General features: G+C 39.3%; 1 protein-coding gene and 1 long non-coding RNA gene across 10 annotated transcripts in view; one reads left to right on the forward strand and one right to left on the reverse strand.

The window, feature by feature from the left end:
• Positions 1–25,507, forward strand: part of MAP3K20 (mitogen-activated protein kinase kinase kinase 20) — a 186,523-nt gene that overhangs the window by 125,173 nt on the left and 35,843 nt on the right. For 5 of the 8 annotated variants that reach the window (XM_043577065.1, XM_043577063.1, XM_043577067.1 and 2 more), the window contains exons 10-11: positions 4,526–4,632; positions 13,048–13,183. In XM_043577065.1, coding sequence (XP_043433000.1) covers positions 4,526–4,632; positions 13,048–13,183 — 243 coding nt within the window. Of the gene's footprint in view, positions 1–4,525; positions 4,633–13,047; positions 13,184–17,003; positions 25,333–25,507 lie in introns of those variants that run through there. The other 3 variants (XM_043577070.1, XM_043577069.1, XM_043577071.1) reach the window with 1 other exon arrangement.
• Positions 1,039–17,867, reverse strand: LOC122481466. 2 transcript variants are annotated; one of them, XR_006296858.1, is made up of 4 exons: positions 17,773–17,867; positions 14,281–14,430; positions 11,083–11,165; positions 1,039–1,173 (listed from the first exon to the last, which is right to left on the reverse strand). It is a non-coding gene; the product is annotated as an uncharacterized LOC122481466 (long non-coding RNA). The 2 variants fall into 2 exon arrangements; XR_006296859.1 differs by lacking the exon at positions 1,039–1,173 and adding an exon at positions 8,136–8,240.

Here is a 25,507-nt window from a genome sequence, read left to right on the forward strand (position 1 = left end):
TAATCTCTAATAATAAGTATTGCACTTTCGTGTTATAAAAATGGCTAGCACACAGTGCTCATTATATGCCAGGCACTGCTCCAAGCACTTTATGCACATTTGCTCATTTGTTCCTTAGAATACCTCTATGAAATAGGTTGTGTTATGACACTCATTTTACAGATGAAGGGTCAAGGCACACAGAAGGTAAGTAATGCTCAAGGCCACAGGTTAGTACACGGTGAGACTGGAGAAGGAACCCAAGCAGTCTGAACCAAAGACCAGGCAAAAGTAGCACTTCTAGAGAAACTAGATTCGTGATGTTTTTTAAGCTATCACAATAGAGTTGGAGACATTCCAGAATGTAGACTTTCATGTGGTTATCACATTTGAGCATGAAGGCCCATTTCCTTTCCCTGCAAAGATCATTTTAAAAGACTCTCACATACATACGGAAATATTTATAGATAAAATGATAGGCGAGTCTTGGAGTTGCTTCAAAATAAAGTGAAAGGAAATAGATGGTGGTGTAGATTAAACAAGATTGGCCATAGATAATTTTTGAAGCCACGTGATAGGTATATGGAGGCTTGTTACGTTGTTCTGCGTTTGTGTATGTTTGTAATTTTTCATATTAAAAAGTTAGAAAGTAAAACAACGTCACAGAAGAGAAAGACTCAAGAGAGGAACTAATCTTATAGTTCGAATTTGCCCACTCTGTCACTGAAATCTATTGCGAACTGACTTTTTTAAACAGATCTAAGACTTAAGAATGGAATTTCTTCCTTAATTTAAACTCCGTTCCAATCTGGCCCAGGAAGAATGCATGATGGTAACACAGTCTGTTCTATAGCATGTGTTTCTCTAGCGGGAATAATGCATAAACCACCGGTAAGTCTGAGAAACATGTTCGTGTAACACAGAATTCATGCTGAGTCATACCTGTTACCTAGCACGTCATCCCACACCATCAAGTGAGAACAGCTCAACACCCCAAGTACAGTTTGCAGATCAGCAAGGGACACAGATCTGTGAGGCACCTCCGCCCACGTGCTCCCTCGTGGCTGGGTGGCCGTGCTTTGTCTTGGAGGAGTTTGTGGCTGGGTCTTCCCTGACTTGTACATGTCCCCTTGGCCCTGGTAACCAGCAACCTCAATCTTCGTTTTCACTCCTGTTCATCAAACTATCTTCATCCTTTTTAAAAGGAGAATCTTTTATTGACTTCATAATGTTTTTTATTAATGAATTTAGGGGTGCCTGAGTGGCTCAGTTGGTTGAGCGTCCAGCTTCGGCTCAGGTCATGATCTCATGGTTTGTGAGTTCGAGCCCCGTGTCAGGCTCTGTGCTGACAGCTCAGAGCCCGGAGCCTGCTTCGGATTCTGTCTCCTTCTCTCTCTGCCCCTCCCCAATTGTGCTCTCTCTGTCTCTCAAAAATAAAAAATGTAAAACCAAAAAAAAAAAAAAAAATTAAAAAAAAAGAATTTAACATTTTAAAAATTCTGTTAGTATTTTTATTTACTATGATTGTTTTTATTAGTATTCTGTGACAAAGCTGTATAGGTTTGGAATGGTCTGCCCCGCCTCTGTTCACAGAATATGGGGTTTTGAAGCACTAAGAGAAATGTCTGCACTTTGCAGCTAATCCAGTAGAAAATATAAGCAGCTATTTGCAAGTTTGCTCTAGAACATATATATATATTTAATGCTATCATACCACCTTTTCCATACGCTACCAGTTACATGTCCATTATGGCATATCTAGTCATTTTGGTGGTATTTTTCTGATACTTAAAAATTTTACCTGAAATTATTTGCATTGAATTCGATTAACACAACTAAATCTCTGTAACTGCAATTATATCTCAGTATGCAAAGCAGGTTTTGAATTTCTTAATCGGAAGCTCCGTACTTCAGTAATTAAAATTCTAAGAATATACAGTTTGGTGCGTTAATGAAATGGTAGTGTAAATACCTAACACAGGAAGGACATCAGGCCTGGTGAAGCCATCAAGTTGGCATGTCTTTAACATGTAGCCAGCTTACCCTTCTTTGGCACGAGAGGAGTCTTGTATTCTAGCCAGGTGGAGTATAAAGTTTAAGACTGATTTTTATTTCCTACATTCAAGGCATTTTATTCTGATACAACTAATACATTCCTTCTGTATTTCATTGTACATCCAGCTGCGGCCCATGCTTCCAGCTCTCATGGTTGATCTCCAGCCATACCTTCCACACGTCCCTTCCCTGGGCGTGCCCTCCTGTTTTCTTTCTTCCTTTGATTACTTCAACATCAAGCCCTCCCTGACTATTCTGTTTACTGCAGCCCATACTTGGTACTCCTGTTCCTAAACCACAATCTGGGCTAAGGCCTTACCTTTTGCTGTTGTGTTTTTTAAAATCTCTTTTCTGTCTAAATGGACTGCTGTCTCTTTGAGGGCACGGTGCTACCTTTGGCACCTTCCACACATTTAGTAAGTGGGTGCCCAACGTGTTAACTCAAGTAGCCAGACCAAGGCACATTTTAGTTCTCTGGCTAGAAGTCTGTAGCAATTCAGCCAGAAGTTGATGCCACTCCTGTGCACATATATAGAGCCATGACTGGTTACAAATCTTTCCTTTTTTTCCCAGCCTTTATGCTTTAAAGACATAGATAAAAAAAATATTCAGCTCACCTGTAGAAAAATGTTCTTTTGCAATGAGGAGGCGAAAGAGAATACAAGAGAAAGCTATTTGGTAAATGTCAAGTCATGCCAATGGCTTACACCAGGTGCTCAAAGTAGTTTATCAAAGAAAAAAAGAAGTAAAGGTGGGTAGTTTCCAGTTCTAAACTGGCATTTCTAAATAAGAAAAGAATAAAGCCCGGAGTTTGATAGGAATATCTTACTCTCGTGTGATAAAACATATCGAAAGGTTTAAGAGCCTTGCCCCTGATTTAGTAACTTGCTTCCCGTGTGACACTGGGCAATCCATATTCTTCTGAGATTTTCCTTATCTACAAAATGGAGATAATAAATAATGTATATAAATGCTTAATAAATGGCCCTAGGTGTAATTTTTTTAATGTAAGCAAAACCTACGTGAATACTAAAGGGAACGTAGGCCTGGGCCAAATACTGTATTCTGCAATCAGAATATCTATAAACCATCATCACCACAAAATTCTATATTGTTGTTGTTTTTCAAACGTTCACTTTGATAATTTCCATCTAATTGTGTATTCTACCTATAAAATTAAGGTTTTTCTAGGGGTACTTGTCACCTAATTACAAAAGAGTTTTACTTTATTTCAAGAATGATTAAATGTAGGGAAAAATATTCTTAGCCTCTCACTGCTTTTCCATGCAAAATGAAAATCCTGTATTATATAATTAGTTCCTGTGCAAACAATTAAAACATTTTTCCTTTTACAGCCTGACACGTGGTAGGAGAAATTAAAATAGGAATAAAGTTAAGACCGTATTTTTCAAATTTCCTACTTAAGGCATTTTCTTCTTTGCTTATTACAAGGCTTACTGTGTATCAGCAACACTTAGCTACTTAGGCCCTCTTCTTACACACACACATACAGGCACACACGCCCTTAGAAGAATACAATGAAGGCAGAATTCAGAATGAATAGCCCAGTTTTATATTCCTGAGAAGTGGAAAAATGGTCTTTCTTAAGGTAGGAAGCACTCAAGTCCTAAGAGCAAGCCACCTCAACGTTGTTCCTTCTTGTTTTTGTGCTCCTAAATTAAAATGCATGTTTTAATTGCTGCAACTGTAATTTGCTCAGAAATGGTATAATTATGAGGCATGATGAAGACAGAATGTGCATCATCCTTTTGTTATCTTTCTCCATTTTTGTTTTAACCTTTTGTCTCAGCCTTGGCTAGAGTCTAAGGCAACAGACAAGTGTGGTTACCGCTAAAGAAATGCGCCGAACCGCCACTTTTTCAATTCCTAGTAAACTGTGCGTTAGAGCTTCCCGCTTCCCAAACTAGTTATGATGTGGAGTCAACACTGCAGACAATGAAGTCATAATGACTTTAAAATGGGGGACTTCTTCTATCAGCAAGTGGTTGAGGAAATTTTAGTATTCTAACAGAGGAAGTAGATTCTCCCCCAACATTGTAAGAATGTTCAAACATACAGAAAAGTTGATTGAGTTTTATGGCGAACACTGGTAGACCCAGACTCCACCATTACCTTTTCCTAAACTTGCTGTATCACAAAGATTTTTAAAGGATTTAACTTTTCCCTTTTAGGACTCCTTCATCCTACCCAAAAGAGAATTCGTACTTTCCGTACCTGGAGAAAAACTGTAATTATTCCAGCCTTAGGCCACATGATAGAAAAATGACGAGACTATTCTTATAATTTATTGAAAATAAGGAATATGGTTCCCTTAAACCTGAGTAGTCAGACAGTCGTAATAACTAAGTCAGGACATGGCATGCTATTTTATTTTGTTATGGTATGTCAAGCTTATTGTTTTGCTTGTGGATTTTCTCTTAAAGACCTACTTTTTTAAGTCCCAACAAGTTTATTATTTTCTCTTTTTCAGAAACGGCCATCTTTCAAGCAAATCATTTCAATTCTGGAGTCCATGTCAAATGATACTAGCCTTCCTGACCAGTGTAACTCATTCCTGCACAACAAGGCAGAGTGGAGGTAGGTAAGCCTTGCACCAAGTCATGGCCTCTGGCTTTAAAAGATGGGCCTCTGGCTTTAAAAGATCGGGTCCAGCTCCACTGAAGAAGAAAACCAGTGAACTTGATGACACTCTAGAGTTTTGTTTCTTATGTTAAAATTTTTGGGAGATCTAGTAAGTCCTCCATTGCATACGTCTAAGTATTTGGAAAGACTATTAAAATCATATCTCCTGAGACCGAAGACAGTTACCAGACATTTCTCTGTACCATACACTCTGTATTAGGAAGTCTTGGCATCTGTCCAGTGAGAAATAAAAATATTATTTGCCTAGGAGTTTGCAGAGTACTGGATCTGTTGATGGAGGAGGTAGGGAGACTATAAAAACACTTTTAAAAGAAAACTATTGATGTTATGAATCCTACTAAATTTTGTCAAGTGGAAAGCAAACTTAATAATGAGAGAATTGTAATGTGTGAGTGGAAGGAGCAAGCCCAGGATGAGACAGTTGAGCCAGGTCACGTGCTGCAGTTATATAAATAGCATGTTTGGGAGCTGACATTATTCCTCCCTGACTCAGCAGAGATTTAAGTAACTTGTCTCTGCTCCTGATAGCCTTGGCGGTAACGTGACGCCTTACGCCACCTGCTGATGCCCAATGAATACTGCATGCACCTTGGAAACATCGAGTTGTTCACTCCTGTTCTTAGACGTTTCCTTGGGCTTTCTGTATGATTGTTTTACAGTAACCTTGTTGGTTTTTATTCTTTTGAAATCTCTATCTGAGGCCAGTGAGTTAAATCAGTTTTTATTTAGGGAAACAAAAGTCATACTCTCTGCTCGAATGTAGGTATGAGGGGGTTTCGTTCTGGACTTAAATAATTAACAAAACATGTTAAGTTAATACTTGTTTCCTACAGTAAGAGACCAGCACAAATTAATCAGATCACTCTTGTTTCAAATCCGTGTAAGGGATTACTCTAGTATAAAGGTCAACGCTGCACAAGACTCAGGAGACCCTTTGCACTCTGACCTCAGCAGCCTTACCATAAGAGCATAGTTCTGCCTCTTAACTTCTGGCTTTTAGTCCCTCAGTAGATGCATACTTCTTCCTTGTTCAGAGTCCTTGCAAATGCAGTTTCTTCTATATAAAACTCGTCCCTTTCGGCAGCATACCACCCTTGACACCCACATCCAGCTTGGCTCCTAGTCATCATTTAGATAGCAGCTGAAATAACGTGTATTTAAGGAAGTGTTTCTGACCCTAGATCAGATGAGGTTCTACTTTATGTGCCCTGAGAGCATCTCCTTTAGAACCTCTACTGCTATTGGAATTAATAAGTAATTCTGTAGTTTGCTGTTTTATCTGTACCTCTCTGGCTGAAATGTGAAAGGATCAGATAATCTCTTTTGTTCATTACTATACCTACAGCACCTAGAATGGGACTTGAACACAGCAGTTGCTCGATAAATATTTGGGGAGGGAAACACCATGGTGGTAGCAACAGTAAAAGACATTATGATATCATACAAGAGAATATAAATACGTAAGCTGATTTATTGACAGGTGTGTTTCTTACACTCACTCATTCACATACTCCAGAACCTCTGCCGAGGCAAGGCGCTCTTGTGTTGTGCCATGGTGATGAGCAGAACAGCCCTAGTGCATATGGAGTAGGGGGTCTAGCGTTGAACTACTGACTATAGATGCACAAGCAACTTATTACTACTTTGATAAGAATTATGACAGAGAATTACTGGACATCTGAGAGTATGCAAGCATGAAATCTAGTCTGACGAAATAATAAAAGGATTTCCTGAGGAGATGCTGTTTGATCTGTTATCCAAAAGACTAGTAGGATTTTGAAATTAGTGTATTATAATAGCCTTGAGATACGATACTAAAACTATGCCAACAACATCAGAAAATAGGGGGACAGTTGGTAAATTTTCTATAGAAAAATGTAAAAACCTCCTTTTGGCAAAAGCAGTGCCCACCGTAAACTTCCAGGACAAATGCCACACTGCCGTAACTTCTTTCCCCCTAGATGGTAGCTTGGCAGTTCTGGAAGTTTTTGGTCTCAGGACTCCATTACACTCTGAAAAATTATTGAGGACTACAAAGAGCTTCAGTTGCAGGGAGTTAGATCTGTCAGTATTTACCACATTCAGAATTAGAACTGAGAAAAAATTTATGTAGCTCTTGATTCATTTAAGTAACAATAAATCCTGTCTCTGCGCTCAGCCTGCGGCACTGGCACATATCGTGAAGCCTCTGGAAGGGTCTGTGCACTTGTGAGAGAATGAGAAAAGGCACGTCATGTCTTAATGTTGTTCTGAAAACCACTTTAATCTCTTCGATCCTTTGAAAAGCTCCCACGGGCCCCCAGATCACACTTGGAAGACTACGGTGGTAGACAGAGTTACTGCCTTTAAAATAACATTTTAATTATATCATTCTAAAGGACATGAAAGGCATGTCACAAAAGGAGAACTCAAATGGCCAATAAACATATGAAAATATTTAACCTCACGTACAATCAAGCAACTATAAGGGAACATAATTCATTTGCCAGATTGGCAAAAATCTACATCATGAAAATATCCAGCGTAATAAACTTTCTAGTACATTGCTGGTGAAACTACTACCTTTTTGGAGGACAGTCTGGCAGTATAGATCGGCTGCCTCCACCACTACCACTCCATTCCTGAGGAAATGAAAGGCTATACAAGAATGTACAGATACACACTTATCACAGCGTCATTTAGAATTGTAAATTAGAAAGGGCATAAGGTGCAATAGATTTTTGGTTTTTGTGATTTTTATGGTTTTAACAACTGATGCTATCTCCATATACAGAATAGATGGAGCCATTTATGATAATACAGATCTGATAAATGACTTACAAATAGAGGCTAGGGTCCAGTATGATTAGAATGATTGCATTTTTTGTACTATAAACATTTATGTTTAGATGGTACGTGTACCTAAAAGTATCAAAAGGTCAGTGACACCAGTGGATAATTAAATTTGGGGAGAGTGTTTTCTATTTGGATAGCTTTATTTTCTACAAACCTGGATGGTTGAATAATAAATTTTTTTAAATGTCTGAAGATGAAAAGATGAGGGAAATAACATTGGTAATACATTAATGTGTTTTAGTAAAAAGCAAGCAGTTGCTTAGCTGGCTTCCTCCCTGGCTCTCTTTGAGAAACCAGTTGATTCTGAGAGCTGGTGAGAGAATATGTTTCTTTACCTGAACCCTTAAACCAGTCTAAGAAGTAGCAGGGCTGTTTTATCTGAACGTGGCAATTGGTTAAAACCAGAGGGTATAATACTAGAGTAACAACACACACAACTGCCATTTATTATATTCTCACCAGATGCTCGTACTTTATCTGGATTATCTTTTTTAATCCATACGGCAATCCCGACTTCTGTCACAGAGCAAAATGAGATGGATGGACATGTTAGGTCACCTGCCCAAGATTACACTAAGAGCCAGTACCAGAACCCACGTGGTCTGGTCCCACAGGCCTGCTGTGGTACACGCTCTGCGCAGTGCTGCTCCCGGACCGTGGCCGGCGCCATACCATCCGGTCATGACCATGCAGAGTTCGCTTGATTCCTTTGAGCAAAGAGAAATACGAGAGCGTGATTGTTCTAGGTTATGATCAAGGCAAAAACATCCCACTCTGTCCCACATACCAAAAAGAATCAAATGCTTTGTCACATCATCTGGATATTTCAAAGGGCAACACATTCAGACTGTCCTCTTTCTCCTCACTTTTGTCTTGTGTCTGAAACCACATGACTGCTGTTGAAAGCATGTGTAGGACATCTTGTGTTTCTGGGAAATGCTTGTTTTGTGGTAGAGCTTCCTTACACATAGACCAGATGAAACATTCTGTTTTAGAAAATTAAATGATTTTTATTACAATTCTAAATTTTATATTTATTTTTTAGTTTTGTTTTTTGAGAGAGAGAGAGAGACTAGGGGAGGGGCAGACAGAGAGGGAGAGAGAGACAGAGAGGGAGAGAGAGAATCTTAGGCAGGCTGTACACCCAGCACGGAGACTGATGCAGGACTCTATCTCACAACCATGAGATCATGACCTGAGCCGAAATCAGGAGCTGAACACTAAACCGAATGAGCTGTCCAGTTGCCCCTTAAAATTCTTTTTAAAGCTAGGTTATTTAAAACCATATAAACTATGTTCTTTCCAGGGTGCCTGGGTGGCTCAGTCGGTTAAGCATATGACCCTGGCGCAGGTCATGATCTCGCAATTTGTGGGTTTGAGCCACACGTCGGGCTCTGTGCGGACAACTCAGAGCCTGGAGCCTGCTTCAGATTCTGTGTCTCCCTCTCTGTCTCTCTAAACATTAAAAAAAAATTTTTAAGTGAACTATGTTCTTTCTTTTGATCTAATAGATGATAGGAAAGAAATCTACAGTCAGATATTTCCTTGTTCGTATCTTCAGCTTGTTTCTCCTACTATTGATTTATTAGCAATAACAGCCATGATCATTAAGAACAGGAAATGTGTCACCCTGTTGCTCATGTTTGCAATTTTCATTGCCCCACATAACTGCCTTGTAATCGGCACTGAGTGAGCTGTGTGGCGCTGTGAGGCATGTTCAGATCTGTGTCTCTTGGCGGAATACTTTGCTGATTGTATTCCTCCCTTGTGATTAGAATACCCCTCCGTGGCACACCTTGTTAAAAACAAGAAACGGGTATCTGGGTTGGTTAAGCGTCTGACTTCAGCTCAGGTCATGATCTCAAGGTTTGTGAATTCGAGCCCCACGTTGGGCTCTGTGCTGATAGCTCTGAGCCTGGAGCCTGCTTTGGATTCTGTGTCTCCCTCTCTCTCTGCCCCTTCCTCGCTCGCTCTCTCAAAAATAAACATTAAAATAAATAAAAACAAAAAACAGGGGCACCTGGGTGGCTCAGTGGGTTAGGCATCTGAGAATTTCAGCTCAGGTCATGATCTCACAGTTCATGGGTTTGAGCCCCAATGGGGCTCCGTGCTAACAGTGTGGAGCCTCCTTAGGATTCTCTGTCTCCTCCCTCTCTGCTCCGGCCCTGTTAGCACTCTCTCAAAAATACATAAACACATTAAAAACAATAAAACCAAAAAACAGATAAGGAAATTTAATCTTTGCAAAGATGATGAGCCATGTCATCATCTGGATATTAGCACAAATCCTTTAATATATAACACTAATATTCATATTATTTACTTACCATCATATATATAATATAGCTATTTTTACAAATTGACCTTGAAAAGATAATTACATTTCACTGCCTATTTTTGGCATGTGAAAAATTGATACTAGTGGAAGTCAACCTTAATTGGATTTGGGTTAAGAGAAAAACCATCATTTTCATCAACTAAAACACTTAAACTTTTAAAAACACCTATGTTTATAGAATAAGAAGGTTATATACATACATCAACAGATGCACTCAATGCAAAAGAATCCATTAACAACACGGGGAGCGGGGTCGTTGCGTCCCTCATGGTACATAACTTCCCACACTCCCTGCAGAAGCGGGGCGCCTGGGGCAGGGAGTAGTGTTGGGAAGTGCTGAGCCTGAGGAGCCGGGTTGAGGAAGCAGATTTTACTCAGTGTTTGTTTTTCTGTGTCACAGCTTCCAGCTTACTTAACCATTGGTCTGTTTTCCAGAAGGTCTCAAACTCACAGTTGGCTCCCAGAGCTGAAACTTGAGATGAACCCTTGCCTAAATTACAAGTGAAATTGAACGTGCTGGCCGCTTACCCCTGACCAGAGTATCCGTGCGATCATTCTCTCGGGCAGGGGTGTGGTGTGGCCTGCTGGAGGCACTGCACAGACAGAAGCCCAGCTCCCCCCACCACCTGCCACAGAGTGCCCCCCTCTCGGCTGCCTCCTCTCCTCACCCTCTGACCCCTTCAGTTCCCCAAGATGGCTCACTTTCACTTTCTTTGTTATAAAAGTTTAACCTAAGGTTTCCCACATTGATTTTTTTCCCTCAAATCTCCATTTGAAAAATAAACACACACTTATTTATGAATGGGCATAATCTTTTTGTCAGAAACATCAGGGATAAAATGTGGACTTGATGATAGTGATAATTCTGAAAGATTGCTGATTTTGGTGCCTTTCTTCAGGTAGTGTGACTGTTCTTATGTTCTATAATTTTCAAATGACACCAATAAGAGGAATGGAGTGTCGACGGCAGGTGCTTTTACACTAACTTGCTAACTCCCTGGCTCTGAGGTTCTTTTCAGACAACCAGAGAAGTCCAGTGTTGGACCCAAATCCAGACCCACCTCAGTAGCTGTTCCCTGTCTTAGATGTTGCCAAATAATACCTAGGACTTTTTTTTTTTTTTAATGTTTGTTTATTTATTTTGAAGAGAGAGAGAGAGAGAGAGAGAGAGAATGAATCCCAACCAGACTCCATGCTGTGGCAGCACTTACCAGCTAATAACCAGTCAGCTGTCTCCAGGCCTTTCAGAAACTCAAGGGAAGGAACTTCCAGCTCTCAGAGCACAGTGACAGGCCTGAAGGAAGAAAACGGCTTGTACTGAGCCATGTCATCAACAGTTCATTTTCTACAAAGGTTTCTATAACTGGACATATTCTAAGTAGTGAGGTTGATTGGCCTATAGAGACTAAGGAGGGAACTTTAAAAAAAATTATTAGACTTCAAAAGAATCCTAGAGTTCATCTGATCCACACTTGTCGGATTATAAAAATTACCTGGGTTTTGAAAAAAATTTTTTAATGTTTATTTAGTTTTGAGAGAGAGAGAGACAGAACGTGAGTGGGGGAGGAGCAGAGAGAGAGGGAGACACAGAATCCAAAGCAGGGTCCAGGCTCTGAGCTGTCAGCACAGAGCCCAACGCGGGGCTAGAACCCGCGAACTGTGAGACCATGACCTGAGCCGAAGTTGGACGCTTAACCGACTGAGCCACCCAGGAGCCCCGGGTCTTTTATTAAATAATGGAAATTCCTAGTCCCTACCCAGCCCTACTGAATCATAAGCTCTGAGGAAGGGTCCTAGGAATCTGTATTTTGTTGTGTATTTATTTGTTTTTTAAAAAGCTGCCCAGGTAGTTATTAGGATCAGGCAGTCTGGGGAACCCTGGTATAAGATAATCATCACCCCCTACAACTGAGAAAACTAGGTCAGATTAATCAACTGATTGAGTTACCCAGTCAGGGAATTAGGCTAACCTGAATTCACCAGGGACAGGATGTTGATCACCCAACCTGAACATCATTTTCCCCGTCTCTATATATGGGATTAGTACCGGTTTCTTGGGGCTGTTATGAGAATAAGATGAGACATTGTGTAATAGTGCTTTCTAAACTATAAAGGGCTAGTTTAATGTCAGCATTCATTAAACAGCTAAACCAGGACACCAGCTCCATAGCTTAGGCTCTACTCTCGTGGGTCTTCAGTACTTTGTTAGGAAGTATTTTGAGCTGATTTTTCCAGACTAGAAACTACCTATAGATTTTTAAGGATGTGACAGATTTCTTATTCTCTGATAGTTTCCTGTTTGGTTTAGAAGCACAAGTTTTGCCAGACTCACAGAAATAAAGGATCAGATTTATGGTTACCAGAGTTGGTGGTGGGGGCAAATAGGAGGAAGGTGACCAAAAGGTATAAACTTATACTGGGTGCCTCCGTCCGTTAAAGGTCCGACTCTTGGTTTCCACTCAGGTCATACCTTACAAGTTCCTCAGTTCTTGGGATTCTCTCTCTCCCTCTCTCTCTGCCCCTCCCCCCACTTGCTTATGCACGCTCTCTCTCAAAATAAAAAAGATATAAACTTCTAGTTACAAGATAAATAAGTCCAAGGACTATAATGTGCAACATGATGACTACAGTCTAATGTATCATATGTATGAAAGTTGTTTAGAGAGTACATCTGGAGAGTTCTCATCACAAGAAAATTTTTTTTCTTTTTTTGCTTTCTCTATATGAGATGATGGATGCTAACTAAATTTATAGTGGGCATCATTTCACAGTATGTGTAAGTCAAACTATTATGCAGTACACTGTAAACTTACACAGTGATATATGTCAATGATATCTCAATAAAACTGGCAAAAATCACAGTCTTGTATTCAGCCTTTCATTTTAGCCTTTTAAGTTTATTTTTGAGACAGAGTGTGAGCAAGGGAGGGGCAGGGTAAGCGGGGTTGGGGGAGAGAACCCCAAGCAGACTCTGCACCGTCAGTGGAGAGCCCTACGTGAGGCTGGATCTCACCACCATGCGATCTTGACCTGAGCCAAAATCAAGAGTCAGAGTCTTAACGACTGTGCCACCCAGGCACCCCAGCCTTTCACTTTCATTACACATTCTGATGGGCCACTAAGCATTTAATAACTCTTGAGCAAAGCTGAGACTTAAACCAGTCATCCCTGTGCAGGTGCGAAATTGAGGCAACTCTTGAGAGGCTGAAGAAACTAGAACGGGACCTCAGCTGTAAAGAGCAAGAGCTGAAAGAGCGGGAAAGACGTCTGAGGATGTGGGAGCAAAAGCTGACGGAGCAGTCCAACACCCCGGTGAGTGCTCCCCATGGGTGACTCGGCCCCCAGCTTAGAAGAGGCAGCATGGCGGCCCTCCCCTCCCCCACGGCCACCTCCCTCACTTCCTGCCTTATGCCTGCACGGTGAAGGGCCTGCGTTTACACTCAAGTAGCGCTCGGATCTCATTTCAATTAACAAAATGCCAGAAATTTAAAAGAAAAGCTTAGCCTATTTCTGGCCCTTTCTCTAAGTACTGTTATTCTGTCAGCGTGTTTGTATATTAGAATTACAAAAATAAAATGCAGTGTATTTTCGCACCATCTGTTAGATCCCCAGAACACGTGCCTAACGGCTGATTAACTCCATAGAGCCCATCAGGAATTAATAAGCGGAACGCCGAGGCAGCTCGCTGTCCAAGAGTCTCCATGTGGCAGAACTTAAGCAAGTTTTCCTTCTAAAAGAGAACAAACTTGGTGACATATCAACGACCAGCATTAATATTCCTTGCTCCATTTAGTGTTACAATCACTGCAGCAAAAGATTGGAAAAAGATGTCCCTTGTGACAAGCCTCTAATATTTACTACTTAAGAACTACCTTGTTTTTTTCCCAAGCTTTTTATTTAGAGGAAGATAAAAATTCTTCATAAGGATTTCACTATTTCTGTATTTAGCTTATACTTATATATTGACATGATATATTAAAGTCTAACCAAATTTCAGGATTCTTCCCTATTTTGAATGGTTTATCATTTCAGGAATTTAGTAGATCATTGGCTTTTTTGGTTTTTTTAATGGGTAAAATTTGTCCACTTTATATATTTTTTTCTACCGTTTATTCATTTTTTGATAGAGACAGAGAGTGAGTGGGGTGGGACAGAGAGAGAGGGAGACAGAATCTGAAGCAAGCTCCAGGCTCTGAACTAACATCACAGAGCCTGACGCAGGGCTCGAACTCATGGACCATGAGATCATGACCTGAGCTGAAGTCGGACGCTTAACCGACTGAGCCACCCACGTGCCCCAATATTTGTCCACTTTGAAAACCAAGTAATGGTAAGATTAAAAGTAAAATTATGTATTTTAAATTCATTTTTGATAGTTGCTGCAGTAATTATACCCAAAAAATACTTACATGCTCTTCACTTGGTGATCTTCAAAAAGCTTTCCTATTTTTAAAAGCCTTAATCGCCATTAAGCAGCCAGTGCCCAGTTGCAGAGTATCTTCCAATGTCTAAAGAATAACATAGTTTGCCTCCTTTTCTGGTTTATGTGGAAAAGCAACCTGATATCCAAAAAAGGGAAATACAATGAAGTTAAGTATTTATTATCAGATTTAACTTTTTCCAAAATGACTCTGGCCATCCACAGACTTCCAAAGCAAGAACTGAATTGCTATACATAAGACTGCCATGGGACATTAAAAAGGTACTACATTTTGTAAGTTCATTTGGCTCTCAAGAGGGAAGTCGAGTCTGGTTGAATTGGTATCAACAGGCGGACTCAGAAAGCATCACCCTAAGGGTCTGCTGGGAGCATGGCTTCTCCCAGAGCTGAGGAGAGGCAGACACATGGCTGTCTTCTGAAGGCTGAGAGGCGGGTTTTTTTTTAAAGTACATTGAAATCTTAAGCTATAAAGCACTGCATGGCTTGACTCTTTCTAAATGTAGCATTGTAAGAAAAAACTTTAAACTACCTGTTACAGTATGCTTTAGAAGCTTTCTTTGGTTTATCGGCATTAGTTTTGCTAAGAAATCATGGGCTGCCTTGCACACATTATTGCTATTAGTAACATAGTTGTGTAATAAATAATGAAACAGTAGGAGTGCTCAGTAGGTTGTATGCTTGCGTTTTAACTCCAGAAAACTTTCTGTAAAGGAACCGCTCTGAAGGCTACCATCTAACAATGGACAGCATGAAGCATGATCTCAGAGTTTCTTCTTTTTTTTTTTTTTTTACCTATGAGGGCTAAGTTTTCTTTCTTACAGTACTTGCTTTTAATGTCTCTTCTGCTTAGAGCTCATATTTCTGAAGGAAAGAAAGTTTGTGCTCAGGTATTTTCTAAGTGGGTATTTTCTTTTATCCTCACATCAGTTTCTAGTTGACTTTAAATGAGGTTTCTGAGAGAAAGATGAAATAAACCTTTTAAAAAGGAAGTGGCTGGAGGTTTAGGTTTTCTGTCTGTAGCCTCATCTTAATTATAAAAGTTTAACATTTATGTAACTTCATAAAAACTAGTATTATTGGATTTGTTTCAAGGAGGGACACCATTTACTTTCCTGAAATTAAAACATTAGTTGAAGATATTTGGGAAGAGGAATTCTCCCATACAGAAATACAGACAGTGTTTGTTTTTTAATTATTGTTGCAGCTTGATGTAAAAATTTGATTTCTCTTAAACATCAAAGCTTATTTGAGAGACATCTGTTGAGAAGGCGAGGACAAAGCTCTCTAAAGAGAATCTAACAATTGAAAACAAATTTGAGAAGCTGCAAAGTTTGGCTGCAAGGAAAATAATATCCTGTTTCCAGTGTTAAAGGATCTAACACAATTTTTTCCTTCTTTATAACTGTATTTTTTAGCTGAAGCATGTGAAGTTCTTATTGATGTAACAACTCTGGAAATCTTTTCCTAATAGAGTAAGATATTTTTTAAAAGCCCAACTCCAGGGGGCGCCTGGTTGGCTCAGTCAGTAGAGCATCTGACTCTTGATCTCAGGGTCGTGAGTTTGAGCCCCGTGTAGGGTGTAGAGATTACTTAAAAAAATAAAACTTAAAAAAAAAGAACCTCAACTCCAACTTCAGTTTAAAAATTAGGAAACTGGCCCTAAAAACCATATTTATACCCAGGATGTAAAGGTCATCCCATGTTATTTGTGCACTATTTATCATAAATTTACCCATATTTGAACACCACCAAAAATATAAGCCTTAATTTGCTTATTTGTCAAAAGAAGAGGCAGTAACACTTTTCAGATCCTGACAGACTCCTGAAATGAATAAGACCAGCATTTATGGGAATAGGTTAGTTGTTGAAAATCATGATGTAAGGTAGAAAATAGAGGTCTACCACTGTGAGAGGGGGAATTCCTAGAAAAAAGAGTTCTACTACAAGAAGGGCACTTAGAGAATAGAGCAAAAGGTAACAGTCTAAATTAGTACTAATTTTCTCTCCCCCAGATTTTCATATGTATTTATGTCCTTAAGTATTAGAGACAGATCTAGAATTTGTTCACTAAGTGAATTAATTATTTCATAAGTCAAGTAACTAGGTTTCTATCTGGTTGTAATAAATAATAAGCGGAAACTACTGAATCCTAGACTCCTTTTTAATTTAGAGTCAGATGGTAATCTAGATAGAAAGGAGATTAATGGCCCAGATTTCTGTAGAAGGGTATTGACTACTGAACTGTCTTTATGCTTCCTCTGAACTTGACCCTTTGGTACAAGGTTCCTTCATTTTTTACTTGAGATTTAATCTCTACTTAATTTCTTTTTAATTTAATATTTAACGTTTCTGTGTGAAAGTGAAATTGGAAAAAATTGAGAGAGATCCTAAAAACTGTTTTAAGCGAAATGAGGGCTTAAAACTTGCAACTTCCTTCCCATTTGAAATCTGGCCTGCTGTGGCGCTCTGCAAACTTTTGGTTGTGGTTTACTCTGTCATTTATAAATTATGGCAAGTATGCTGGAGCCAAACCTGCCATTAAATACGTTTTTACAGGATCCCCTACATTCGTTTATTTCACTAATCATTTACCTTCTGTGCAGCACCCACTAATTTTGTGGTATCTGTTTCCTTTATTTAAATTGGTCCTAATTTCTCTTTTTGCTTCTGTCCTTTCTTCCCTCACGATAGCTTCTCTTGCCTCTTGCTGCAAGAATGTCTGAGGAGTCTTACTTTGAATCTAAGACAGAGGAGTCAAACAGTGCAGAGATGTCATGTCAGATCACAGCAACAAGTAACGGGGAGGGCCATGGCATGAACCAAAGTCTGCAGGCCATGATGCTGATGGGCTTTGGGGATATCTTCTCAATGAACAAAGCAGGAGCTGTGCTGCATTCTGGGATGCAGATAAACATGCAAGCCAAGCAGAATTCTTCCAAAACCACATCTAAGAGGAGGGGGAAGAAGGTCAACATGGCCCTGGGGTTCAGTGATTTTGACTTGTCAGAAGGTGACGATGATGATGATGATGATGATGACGGTGATGAGGAGGATAATGACATGGATAATAATAGTGAATGAAAGCAGACAGCAAAGTAAGAAAATTGAAAATGTTCGGCAAACCAAAAGAAACTTGCTACTCAGTCTGTACGAAAACCAATAAGGAGGTAGAAAAGTAAGCACGGAATTTTTAAGCCAATCACATTTCTATGACAGTCATTTCTTTAATGATTTTACTTTTTTTTTTCCTGCTTACAGAAAAATGGGGGTGTGGGGGAGGGTTAAGCCAGAAAGGTATATTTAATGAGTCAGCAAATGTGGTGCCTGATTATAGAAATTTGTGACTCTATTATACAATATAGTATTTTTCACAACTAATTATATTCTGGCTTTTTTTTTTCAAGCAAATACTTTATACTTTGATTTGATTTCATTTATTTAATTGCTTAAGAAAACTTACATTTTGAAAAAGCACTCTTAACTCCTAATTCTTCTTAGACACTGATTTTCTTGTAACACACTACATTTCTTTTTCTTCTGGCAATATGCTGTGCTGTCAGAAATAATTGAGAGTGACTACAAAATCCAACAATAAAAAAATTGAGATGAAAGGCGGCGATCACAAATACTTCAGAAATACCTAAATGCCAAGAATTTTCAATACTTAATAGCACAACTACTCACAGTAAAACCTGAGAGATGTTCTTAATAGTATACTGGAAGAAGAAATACTCTAATTTGAAACCAACAGCAGATGTTGCAGGCTTTCATGCCAGTGCTAGCCCTGGAAGCTTCTGAACAACACACGATCATCTGAGGCGTAGTTTATAAAAGAAGGGTATGGTCTTAAAGGGAAACTTACAGGCAGGGCAGCTCAAGTGCTAATACAGACCTGCTCTGCGCTGCCGGTAAGGATATACGCATGTTCTTTTTCCACAGGGGCATGATCATTCTGGGTTCTAAATATATGCAGAGATGTTTTAAAGAGGGAACTAAATATATAAAGGGAAGAGCGAAGGTAAATTATATCTACTGAGACAGACGTGGAGGATGAAGGGTCCTTTTTAATTCAGATCCAGCCTCCCAGAGTGTTTTGGGTTTTTTTTTTTTTTTTTTGACCTGGATTGAGCCACACTGGTGATAAATGGAAGTGAAAACCTGGTTCTCCAGAGAGAGGTTCTCAGGATGTTATCACATTTGTCAAAGCTATAAAACACTGTTTGAAAAAAACAAAACAAACTACAAAACATTTGTAGTCCTTATATATACAAGAAAGGCAAAAGAATAAAAACTTTTTTCAGCCTATTTTGGAAAGAAGGGCCATTCATTTGACTATTAAACTAAAACACTTTTGGTAGTTCTTTTTATGGGGAATTTAAGAAAGGATATCATCATAGATATTATCTAATACTATTTCCAAGTATACTCAGTCAGGAAAAGTCTCTGGAAATTTGAAGCATGACAGGCTTCTAATCCCTATTAACAGCTGAAAAATACCACAAAATGATCAGTACACTGTGCCAGCTTTATTTGGAGAAAAATAACTATTAAAATGTCCTGGGGTGTGAAATGCAGAACAGTCTATATGCCATGGTGATAAAGAGAAGGATCTGTAGTCAAATTATGATTCAAAACTGCCGTGTAATCTGTTAGAAATTATTTAACCTGCGTATCTGTCTGCTCATTTTTGCCATGGGAATGGTAACAGTACCCACTTCGAAGGATTGCTGAAGGGATTAAATGAAATAATACATGTAAAGCACTTAACACAGAACCAGGCCCATGGGAAGTGGTCAGTTAACTTTAGCAAGTCTTCATTATGCCAGTGAAAAATAAGTGGTTACAGTAACCTGGAAAACTAAACTATCAACTTCAAGTAATACTTATTGAGTAGTAGGCGATGAAAGTTAAAGTAAACAGCTTTCGGGAAAGATGAAGAAAGCATTCTTAGAACATAAACTATATAAACAAATTTAACCTGGTGTTCTTTGAAGACTACGTACCTGAGGGGTTTGCAGGCCCTGCTACCACCCATAGACTAAGTAAAAACAGAACAAATAGGTAAGTCTTTCCCCTGGGAGATGGGTTCCCTCCATACCCAATCCAGTACACCTTCTGTCTATGCAGCCATTCACAGATGCACACTACACCGTGCTGCCGGCAAACAGGCACAAACCTCAACAGGTGTCCTGTCCGTGCGCAGACGTAAGAGGAGCACTCCTTGACTCAAGCTGAGCCCCTCAAGCTGAACATCTGGGAGCCAAGCAGAGGGGTGGTTTTCAACTCTTGACTTCCCAGCATGCCCTGGGGGCACTGTAGTCCAGCAACCTGGAGGAGAGAATCAAGGAGAGAGTAGTTAAAATTTTTTTTTAATGTTTATTTATTTTTGAGAGAGAGAGAGACAGAATGCGAGTAGGTTGGGGGAGAGAGAGAGAGGGAGACACAGAATCCGAAGCAGGCTCCAGACTCCGAGCTGTCAGCACAGAGCCCGACGTGGGACTCGAACTCACAAGCTGTGAGATCATGACCTGAGCTGAAGTCGGACGCTCAACCGACTGAGCCACCCAGGTGCCCCAAGTAGGAAGTAGTTTAAAAGCCTCTTGCACATCTTTCTAGAGAAAGATAAAGTCATTCATTCCACAGATATTCATTGAGCCCCTTCTCTGTGCCAGGGACTGTTCCAGGGACCAGCTAGAGGGAGACCCTGGTGCTCATGGAGCACACCTGCTAGTGAGCAGAGATCCTGACAGTAAACAAAACAAGTGGGTTCTATAGTACGTAAACACTTGTTAAGTGCATGCTGAAAAACGGAGCAGGGAAAGAAGATGACACACGCGGAGGAATGTTGTGGGTTTTCAAGTGTGGTCGGACAAGGCCTCGCTGATCAGGGAATGTCTGTGGGCTAATTTTGAGATCTGCGCACTTTATGTAAGAATGTAAACCCTGCCTCTCATTCAAGAATCCTCATCAACAAATTTAGAACATATAAACAGAACGAAACTGACATTTTTTTCTTAATTTACATATAAATCTATCGTAATTATACATAAAGTTTCGGTGCACTAATAGAAGCAGCCAAACAGGGCTAGAAGAGAAAGGTAATAGGACTCTACTCAGACCTAGGGGTTACCGTTAATTAGGGAATATCTCCCTGATCTCTCCACTGCTGTCATCTTCCTCACCAGTATTCAGGGATTTAGGGTACAGCAGAATTGAAAACTTCAGTGATAAGCTTGAAATTGTTCTCCACCTGGAATTGTATTTTATTATAGGTAATTATCATACAGCATTACTTTATGTTTCAGATAAGTCCCTTTCTAGGGTTTTGAACATCCCTAAAGTCTAAATCCTATAAACAAAATTTTAAAGTGGTCTCACTCTATCTGTGAAGATTATTTAGAAGACTTTAGACTCTTATTACTTTTCAAAGGAACTGTTTATTATGCACATTTCCTAATGATGTTAATTGTACAGCTTCTAATTCACTTTTCAAATCAGTTTTTCAAATGGCAAATTGTTGATGTTGGATTTATTTCCAATTACTTGACTTACAAAAGTGTATACTTATAAAGAAACACTAAGAAATTTAAAGATTCACAATAATAATTGAAACTCTAAATTGTCATAATTTTCAGTCCTACAACTGAAAATATAATTACTCTTTTTCATCTCTTTTTCTATATTCATAAAGTTGACGATCTAGAATTTGATGACTCTCTACCAGCCATTCTCGTCTTGGGCACCTAATGATGTTTGGGGGGGGGGGGGGCTGGAGATTATTTTTGGTTGTCACAGTGACTGGGGTGTATTTAATGCCCAGTGCCAAAAATGGTAACATCCTGCATGCCAGGGACAGTCCCACCCAATAAAGAATTCCATTTACCAATAGCATTGTCCCTTTCCCCTTTAAGAAACTTGCTAAACCTGGCAGTTTTACAGTTCTGTATCAAATTTTTCTCCCTCAAACAAAATTGCTCAAGTCAAAAGATGCATTTCCAAAATTACAACTACTATACAATCTATAGTTTATAGGTTTGTGGCATTTATCTTAAATCCTCCCTTGTGGAAATGGTTTCTTTCCCCTTAAGAATGCTGGTGGAAACTTTATCTGGGGTGGGGGTTGGTGTCACTCTGTTACACTAATTCCAAAATAAGTAAAAAAGGAAAACATCACTGAGGGAGCTATAGTTCTTCAAAGCAGCCAGGTTAATTTAAAAGGGCTGTGTGTGTGTGTGTGTGTGTGTGTTAAGTAAAATCACATTTTAATATTTTACATTAATAACCAATGGGAAGAGTTGAAGGCACATAGGACACTTGTTTTGGATCCTCTGGAAATGTTGAGGGCCAGTTTTTAGCCAGTGATGTTTAACATGCAGCAAATCTGTTCGATTTTAACACCAGCTGAGTTAATTCAAAATTGATTCCCATTAAAATCAAGGAATCAGACGTAAGATTTGGGAGAGATCCAGAATGACTTCTCCTAGAACTATGATGTACATAACTATTTTTCAGAGTTTTCATTGGAGTAGTAAGAATTTCATGAAAGATCATTTTAAAAGCTATTCTGAGTTAAATATTGAGACTTTTTTGGTTTTTGACACGCTAGACTTGTTGCAGCATTTGAAAACTAGCACATTCTCACTCTACCACATATGAGAGAGCATAATTTTTCTATAATCAGGCACCTTTTGCTGCTTTTGAGTAAGACTGTTTTCCTGTTTAGACTTTAAGCGTTGCCAGAAAGAACAATCTGTTCTGTTCTTTCGATTGTGGCCCAGCCTGATAGCTGTAGCATTTCTGTGATGAAAAAGGAGCGTGTACCAGGAAATCTGAAGGGCTAGCTAGCCATGTTCGTTTATGCTTCAACTATCAGTTGCACACTGTTGCCTATGAGGAGCTTTCTGGCATGTGATTAGTGACTTTAAAACTAGTGTTTCAAGCACCTACATTAATTATTTTATGTTGTGTGCAGAACAGTTTAACTTTTAATGTCAGATACAATACACTGCACATATTGCTTTTGCACTTTTAGAAATTTTGTACTAAATAATAGGAAATATTTATATTCTTTGAGTGTGAGCTTTGAATAGATGGCATTATCACTTTTTTTTTTAACAAAACCTTTTTCTCAACTATTCTGTTGCAATGTTATTCTGAGCAAATCCTATGCCAAATATCTTGTATAATGTTTGTATGGGAGATTACATATCACTCGTGTGTGGTAAGACTACTCAGTTATTGATTTCATAGTTGGAATTTGATATTCCAGCACAAGTCCACAATGTATTCAGAAATCCAAGTTGGTGTCATACATTTCATTTTGATGTGAACTTTTCTTTGCTTTTTTCTTTGTTTTAAGACTCCATTTTGCAATAAACGTTTTGACAGTAAATCCCTTTGTTATGTGTTGCTGTGTATATCAGATCTTTGTTAGACGGGATTTCCCAACATCCTTGGAAGGAATCACGGTCACACGCATGCACATGAATGTGAGCTTTTCTCTCCTGAAATCAGTTGAGTGTAAATAATGAATTTGTAAAGTGATGGGGCAGTCACGAGGTGGATTTTTTCTTATCCTCAAAAGAACAAAAGGCTTAGAACTCATGCTACAACAGATACACTGACATGCTAAGAAGGTACAGAAAGCATAAAGGAAATGGTAAACCACTATGTGGCTAGCGATCATTAACTCTTACCCCCATCTTGCCAAATTCAAACCGTCTTGAAGCAGTGTCTGGCTCCAGCCTTCCTATCACTGATCTCTGCAAGCCTTGTGCAAGAATCCTGCCAGAGTGATTATCAAACTGAATCTATGCCTTTCCCTTGGCGTCCTCTTGACGAGCCACTCTAGGAGGGCAAGAGAACTCTTCCCCTCTCCTTTTGACCTTAAAACCAAATATGATGGGTTTTGATTAGTTGTTTCATTTACAACCTTTATTCAAGAAATACTTAACGATTTTGCTTAGCACATTTGGGAATTGTATAAAAATCAAACCACCACATATCCCCCCACTCCCTATAGAGGCCAACCTTGATGCAGGGAGAGAGTTCTGTAAAGTCAGTCTGTTGTTCCTTGAACTCATCAAAAAAGTTCCTTATTTCACATTTGTTTCCGTGATGGGAAAAGGGAATGACATGTTCCTGCAGCTGTATTCAGCTGCCCCATGAACAAATAAAATGTCATGTATATTCTTTGGTCAAATTCAGTTTTAGATTTTTCTTCCTCAAGTCATTTTCCTTTCTGCATTACTGAAGCAGGTGAGTGCATGTGAAGATTCCTACCTATATCCAGTATCTCAGAGGAGGAGAGGGGCAATCCTGAGGGAACTGGGGTACATGGGGGGTAGCAGAGTATATACAGACCGGTCGTGATTTATGCCCTTACAACTCAGCTAGAACACTCAAACTGTACACAATCAAATATATTGTAACTTGTGGGTTTACAACAAAAATTCTGATTGGCTCCCTAGAGATTTTTAATCCTTGCCAGAGAGAATTTAGGCATTTTAAGCAAAGATGTTAAGCATTTCCCCTTTATCCTCCAATATACACACGCTGCATCCAGTGCTCCAGTAAGGCAAACATGCCATGCCCCCCTTCCCTACTGTCCCCAACACCAGTGCCAGTGTCTGGCCTTCCTGCTTCTCCTCAGGTAGAATCACATCTCTGTTCTTTGTGCCCTAGAGTACACAGCTCAAGCCACCATGACTTCCATCCCCATCTTGGTCTATGAAACCCTCCCTTTTCCCTGGTATACCTGCACACATTGAATTCTCTATCAGAGGATTCAGCATTTTAGTAAATGTACCTTGCAGCTGTGTTCATTCAACAAAATGGTTCAACAAAGATTTACCAAGTATTGCACGCCAGGCACTCTGCTAGGCACTGAGTGAGCCAACATGAAGGTAGCCCTAAACTCCTTCATCTATAATCTGTATCTGTTTCACCCCCAATTAAATTAAAAGCTCCTTAAAGGGAGGAGCATACCTTTCCTAGTATGGTTTTGAGCATGTGAGTTCAAAATATTTGCAGATTAGAAACTCACCCACCTTCCGATTTTTACACTAATAGTAAAAGCAACCAGATTCAACTTTGTTTTTCAATTCATTCACAAAAAAAAAAAAAAAAAATGTTATTTGTAACAAAGGTTGAAAGGCACTGCCATGTTACCTTACAAGCAATCCCACCATGCTGGCAAGTTAAGTTAGTTAAAGCTAAAGGGTATGGCAAACTCTAATTCAAGACACAGGACACAATTTTTTTTTCAAATTATGTAGGCGTTTATCATTTAGTCTATTGCCATGGGCATATACTGAAGCAAGTAGCTCTTTGGCTTTGAAAATGATGCAGGCCAAAGTCCTTTTGCAAAGTCTTTCATGTCTACATCTGAAAAGGAGAGAGGTTAGTGGTTTTCATTAGAGCAAACTCTGCAATGTGGGTTTCTTGGGACGACAGTTCCAGTTTCACCCTTCCTTCTTCATCCACGGATCCTAATATTTCCTTTTAAAAATATAATGCAAGTGAGTCATTTGGCTAACCACTTAGAAATTCTCCTGTAAGCAGCAGCATATATGGATGCCTGGCTGGCTCAGTTCGTAAAGCAGGCAATTCCTAATCTTGGGATTTTGAATTCAAGCCCCACATTGGGTGTAGATATTACTTTAAAAAAATAAAGTCTTTTCATCTTGGTAAACTACCCCAACAGTGTGAAGTTAGAATTCCATCAGGGTGATGCCAGGTTCCATTTGAAATTTATTTGCAACCTGCTTGGGCACAGAAGCCATTGTCTCCACAAACACTGGTGTGGTTGAACTGACAGTTAATGTGTTGTGACCTGGAGTTCACCGTTAAAAGGGTCACCCAAGCAAAGTCCTGGAGTTTATTTGGTTATTAATATGATTGTTGGCACATCCTATGCAATATATCTAAATTGAATTATGGTATCAGATAAAATTATAGATGGGATTAAAGCTTGTGTATCGTCCATTATCATGTGTAATCAATAAACGATTTAATATTCTCTTGAAAAAAATTTAAAAAATAAAAAAAAAAAGTAGCAGCAGCAGCATAAAGGTCATCTGATTACCAAAGTGTTGCTTCAGAATTTTCATGAACAATCCGATGATCCTCATGCTGAGTGGGAATTCCAAGGGAGGCTCTGGTATCTGGCAAATGTCAGAAGCTCCTGGACTGTC

Source organism: Prionailurus bengalensis, chromosome C1 (assembly GCF_016509475.1).
Source record: "Prionailurus bengalensis isolate Pbe53 chromosome C1, Fcat_Pben_1.1_paternal_pri, whole genome shotgun sequence".
NCBI lineage: Eukaryota > Metazoa > Chordata > Mammalia > Carnivora > Felidae > Prionailurus > Prionailurus bengalensis.